Below are 6,000 nucleotides of genomic sequence, written 5' to 3' on the forward strand. Positions count from 1 at the left end.
TTGAAGTTTCCTGGTCCGGCGGTCCCGGTGGCTAATATCCGTGCAGATGTTCATATCACTACACTGGAATTCGAGACCAGGATTCCTGGACTTCTCTGCGTATTTTTAAAAGCGTCCACATCCCACCACATCATCCCTGTGGACCGCAGCCATGAAACACTTAAATACGTTTGAAATATCCAAATTTATGTGGCAAAAATTCATCGGTGGCATGTATATAGACCGGCTAATACCTGACCCGGAGACGCAACTAGGACCGGATGGCAGAGAAAATCAATATCCTGATTTTCAGAAGTCAATAAGTCCACTTATTCAGTTAATTTCCAGTGTATTAGAAAAGTGGTTTTACAGTTTATATCAAAAAAAACACCAAATCTGGCATGTCGAACTTGCACAACGCAAACACTTGAATAGGAAAGCAACTTGTCCGGTCATTTCATGCTGAGGTTTGGACCAAATCACTGTCATTTCAGGGTCACGTTTCCTTATTTTAACAGCTCGAAGTCAGAAACACCTCTGTTCGACAATCGAAAGCTTTCAGACGCCAAACAGGATTTGAACCATTTCAAGGCTGCAATCAAAACATTAAAATTCAACTTTTAAAAGGGGCTGGCGATTGTTCATCACCATCCTATATTTTTCCATAACAATGCTTTTTAAACTAGTACCTGGTTATATCAGGAACCTTTGGCTCGTGAGCCATATATGGCTCTTCTGGTGATGCCATATGGCTCCCAGACAATTTTGAGTTGAAAAAGAAAAAATCAGTTTGGAACTGATTTTAAAATACTTGTGATATTTCTTCGTAATAATCTTAGGGTTAGATGGAGAAAGTTGATTTGCTGTGGCGACCTTCTGAAGGGAAAAGACGAAAGAAGAAGAAGATTTCTTCATAATACTGCGTCGTTTTAAAGTAAACAGAAATTAGTTTTGAAGATAAATTTCATTGGTCACCCGTCGGTCGGGTTGGGAACCATCGGCTTCCGAGCACGTCCGGGTCATTTTAAAGGTGAAGAAATTAATTTTATCAAATAGCCAACTACTTTATCTGCATCAACCCTCGTAACGGAAAAGATGGCGACAAAAAAAAAAGACGACGATTACCGTGCGTTCCAGGATGCTATGATAAAATTGCATCGATGAAACGGTCAAATATAAAGCGGCACTTCGAACAAATCCATGCAGCACCGGAGGTCGCATTAAAAGTAAGAAGTATTCCATTTTTAAAAATACTATATGGCTCTGGATGAAACATGTCAAGAAATATTTGGCTTTTGTGGCTCTCCCAGTCAAAAAGGTTCCCGACTCCTGCTCTAACCTCTCCACTCGTGTTCCCGAGAGCGTTTGCGTGCACGTGCGACGCATGTTTCAAAGCAGCAATGTGTGTCCACGCAGGCTCGGCCCATGACTCGCTACCTGCCCATCAGGAAGGAGGAGTTCGACCTGCGAACCCACGTGGAGACATCGGGCCACAGCATCGAAACCTGCTACCACATCATCCTGACTGAGAAGATGTGCAAGGGCTATCTGGTCAAGATGGGGGGCAAGATCAAGTCTTGGAAGAAACGCTGGTTCCTCTTCGACCGGCTTAAGAGGACCTTCTCCTACTACGTGGGTAAGAAGGAACACGGGCCGCCCGCATTGTTTTGATTTATTGTAATAAAAGGAATAAAAACACCATCACCAGTATTTATATCAGAAGTTTAAAATTGGATGTCCTTACATCGACGCCCTGTTTATATTCTATTAAATGTCAACATTTAAACTACTTTGGTGTGCAGCTGGGAACAGTAGCTACAACACACACGCTTCCTCACACTCTTAAAATCTTCCTTTCCGACATCTATCTCCTAACCTTCTCCTCCGCATCGTCTTCTCTCACACCAACTAACATCACGTCCTTCACCTCGGCGTCCGTCTGCCAACACGTTCACTCTTCCTCCTCCTCTGCACGTGTCCAAACCATCTCGATCTGACTTTGTCTCCAAAACATCTGCTTTCCCTCTGATGGACTTCCTCCTGATCCAATCCATCCTGGTCACTCGAGAGAGAACGTGAACATCTTCATCCCTGCAACTTCAGCTCTACCAGGACTTCACTGGTCTCACCACTCTCTTGCACACTTTACCTTTTATTCAAATTTGAAATACTGATCTTTAAAGTTTTCTTGTCACTTAGAGGATATTAGACTTGTTATCCTGACAAGCGCAAACAAACATAGTTTATTTGGTCACATTTAGAGATAATAAACTTGTTTAATTCCAATGAAAACAAATTGTCAAGTCGAAGTCAGTTTATTTATGTGGAGCTGAATTGTAAAACAGTTGTCACGTCACGCTTTACACCGCACTCTTTAAAACAATTTATGAACCCAAGATTCGCCCGTGAGCGAGGACTCGGCGAGCGGAAAAAACTACCTTTTAGATTTTACCTTTTCGGTCTCGCAGAGAAAGAAAGCGAGACATAAAATAAATATAAAACAATGTCGACTGAGAGATCGGGTCCGCTGGTTCGAGATCTGCCATTTTGACCTATCGTTTACGAATGTCGCACGGAAAACAGTTGGCGTGCCGACGGATGCCGAAGTGGTAAAGTTAGCCGCAAAAGCTTCGGATGATTGGCAGCGAGACCACGTGTCCTCCGGACCTCCGGCAGCAGTGCGAACGGGCGCGGGAGGTGGGGTCGGGGGAGGCGTGCGCGTCGACGCGAGCACGCGCGGCGGCGTAATTTGCCACGGCGCTGCGAGCTCTGGGACACTCGCTCACCATCGGCCCTTTGAAGTCGTCAGAAGGTTCCGCTTAAAGCTGCTTAAAGCGCACCTTGTTGAAAGGCGGGGCGGCGGGGAGGCGCTCCCGCATCCCTTTTTTGCCATAGTTAAAATGCGCTCGGCGCGGCGCGGCGCTCTCCGAGGAGGCCGATTCGAGATGCGGCGCTCGCCCCGCGTCTCTTGACCTTGAACGGCGAGTAACAAGAGCAGAGGAGCGCGAGTCGGGACGGCTTTCTAATTCCTGCTAATCACCGCGACGCACAGCTGGATCCAGCCTCCGTCGACTGAGATGCAGATGCAGGGCTATTTGAATGCTAAACAGGTCATTAGCAGATAATAGCGGCGTATTAAAGGGAAAAGTGTTATTCCTCGAAATGAAGTGCTACATCTCTACCTTCTACTCTTGAAGTTGGCTCGTGAGTGTTTGTGCCTGGAGGTAGAGAGGGGCTGTTGAGTTCCCCCACCGGTTCCTTGCTGCGGTTCTGCAGTGGCTGATGAAACAAACTGCAATGATGTACCACACCAGCGTAAGAACACAAGTCAAGTCTGAAAACACAATGAGCCGCCGCTGCTTTTGGACAAAAAGAAAAAAAAAAAAAAAAGGGGGTGTGGGGGTGGGGGGGTTGGGACGGGGAGGAGAGGGAGGGGGTTGCCGTGGTTGTCATTTCCCATCCAGTCATCGCATATGATAAATTGGTCACGATCAAAGTTTTGACTCCTCTTGTTTTTTTTTTGTTTTTTTTAATGGCCTGGCTGTCGTGCCGCTCAAGGTGAGGCGGCGGGGGAAGTCTGCCGCCATCGGCGCACGTCTTCGCCTTTCACACTCTCTTACCCTCTCCCTCTTTCTCCCGCAGACAAACACGAGACCAAGCTGAAGGGCGTGATCTACTTCCAGGCGATAGAAGAGGTCTACTACGACCACCTGCGCAGCGCCACAAAGGTTGGCTCGGTTTCGCCCCCCCGACCCTGAACATCCCGCCCTCCTCGGTCCTCTGCTCCCGCACACCCGCGTTTCCTCCCTCTTTAATATTCCTGCTTTGATGCTTTTTTTTTTTTCTTTTTAAACGTGAATTCTGATTCCTGCGTCTATCCTCATCTGAACCCCCGAGTGCCCTCCGTGAGAAGGCGTGCACGCCCAGAACTGAAATTGATCTTGTCGCCGCATCATTGCGATAACTGATGGGGTTCGCCGTCTCAGCTCTGGCATAGTATCATTTGTCAATTTTTTTTTTTTTTTTTAGAAAATTCTTTTTTGTAACTTCATCATTCAGTTCAAGATGATCTACCATTTTTTTATTTTTTAAAAATTTGGGGATAGGGTCTTGTTTTTCTCCTTATTTAATTTTTTTTAGTTTCTATTTTTTTTTTTTTTTTTTTTTTTTTACGTAATTGTATATATATGTAGGCTTACGTATATTGCCTTTCCTGGAAATTTATGGTTGCTTTTAAGGATTTTCAAAAATGTTTTCATTTCTTTTTTTTTTTTTTCAGGTATCCTCTTGTGTTCCTTTGGTAATGCCTTCAGTATACATTTACGCCCCCACCCCCCAAATAATTTCCTGTGGATTTTCAAAATCTCCCAACAGTATACTGATAGCATGTTCCCATGTTTGTTTGTTTTTATTGCTTGCTTTGGGTTTTTAGGGGGATTTTTTTGGAAGATGAAACCAACTTTCAAAAGAGAAAAAGGCACAGTAAAATGATGTATCACAAAAATCCACTACAGATTGCTGAGTCTATATATTGAGTGATTCCTCCAAACCTATGTAATTTACAGTTTACTCACATAGATCAAGAACAGATGATACGAAAAAAATAAGAAAAGAAAACAAGATACAGTTTATGAGCTGTACACTCATGCTTAGAGCTCCAACATTAGTGTCATTCCTCTTATCTCCAAAATCAAACTCTACTGCCGCTTCTTCAGGCGCTGTGCATGCACGTATGTATGTGCATGTGTGTGTGCATGTGTGTGTGTGTGTGTGTGTGCGTGCTCAAGTGTGTGACAACAACACACACCATGATGAGTAAAATCAGTGAAAACAGGAGAGGAGGTGCGTTAGAAAACCTCATTCACTGTCAGCCATGTACTCTAAACAATTTTGCGTTAATAATATATATATAAATATTCTATATTTTAATCATGTCTTTTAATTTTGACATAAATTCTCCTGCTTTTCAGCTGATTTTTCTAACTTCTTTTGCTCTCATTTGCATGTCTTCCAAAAAACCGTTCCTGTCTCGACAGTAAATGTAGTTAGAAATATGTCATTTCAATGATTCCTGACTGTGGAAGCAATTTTTTTAACAAATCAAACACTATTCGATCGATTGATTGATTTGATATCGGTCAAACAAATGAGTTAAGCCAGTGTCTCCGTCTCTCCTCCCACGGCCTGCAGAGTCCAAACCCCTCGCTGACGTTTTGCGTAAAGACCCACGACCGTCTCTACTACATGGTGGCGCCCTCCGCCGAGGCCATGAGGATCTGGATGGACGTCATCGTCACGGGAGCAGAAGGGTACACGCAGTTCATGAACTGAGAACGGGTGGGATGAACGGAGGGAGGGTGTTTCGGCTCGGACCCTCCTCCTCCTCCTCCTCCTCCTCCTCCTCCTCACAGACTCCGCAGGCCAACCTCTCCACGTACGCTCTGCTCCTTTGTTACATTTCCTTTTTTTGTTTAATCTTATAACTTGATTTGATTGTCGATGTCCTCACGGCCACATTTCTATGAGTCCGGATTAAAAGGAAAATGTAAGAGAAAAAAAAAAAAAAAAAAAAAAGGGAGCCTTCGGACACACACACACATACGTGTACACACACACACTCACACCGCTGTATATAAACCAAATCTGACAGACTTTAAAGAAGCCTTTCTATATTTGCCAAATGGAGATCTTGTATTACTGCTAGATGAACCTTTTGTATTATTTTTTTCCCATTTTTTATTATCATTATTATTATTATTATTATTATTACATTGAGAAAATTGCCAAATGACAATAACGCCGACATTTAACGCTCGAGTGTCACGACCCGGATACGAGAGCCCGAGAGGACAGAGTTTATCCATCTTTCTGGGAAAACGTGGAGTCTGAGGAATATTAGACCCCAAGGAAAGCACTGCATCCATCCTCCAGTCACTTCGCCAAACACACACACACACACACACACTCTCCCCGTCACGTCACATGTAGGTTTACCAAAGTTACCTGAAGGTGTTTTTTGAC

General features: G+C 44.1%; 1 protein-coding gene across 16 annotated transcripts in view; it reads left to right on the forward strand.

The window, feature by feature from the left end:
* The window catches only part of phldb1b (pleckstrin homology-like domain, family B, member 1b), a 127,707-nt gene extending 122,139 nt beyond the window's left edge, over positions 1-5,568 (forward strand). For all 16 annotated transcript variants that reach the window (XM_086141590.1, XM_086141646.1, XM_086141661.1 and 13 more), the window contains 3 exons: positions 1,396-1,615; positions 3,622-3,707; positions 5,170-5,568. In XM_086141590.1, the coding sequence (XP_085997716.1) occupies positions 1,396-1,615; positions 3,622-3,707; positions 5,170-5,310 (447 nt within the window). In that variant the 3' untranslated portion in view covers positions 5,311-5,568. The remainder of the gene's footprint in view (positions 1-1,395; positions 1,616-3,621; positions 3,708-5,169) is intronic.
* Positions 5,569-6,000: the final 432 nt, after the last annotated feature.

This window comes from Fistularia commersonii, chromosome 3 (assembly GCF_037954325.1).
Source record: "Fistularia commersonii isolate RoL2024-O1a breed Wild chromosome 3, RoL_Fcom_v1.0, whole genome shotgun sequence".
Taxonomy (NCBI): domain Eukaryota; kingdom Metazoa; phylum Chordata; class Actinopteri; order Syngnathiformes; family Fistulariidae; genus Fistularia; species Fistularia commersonii.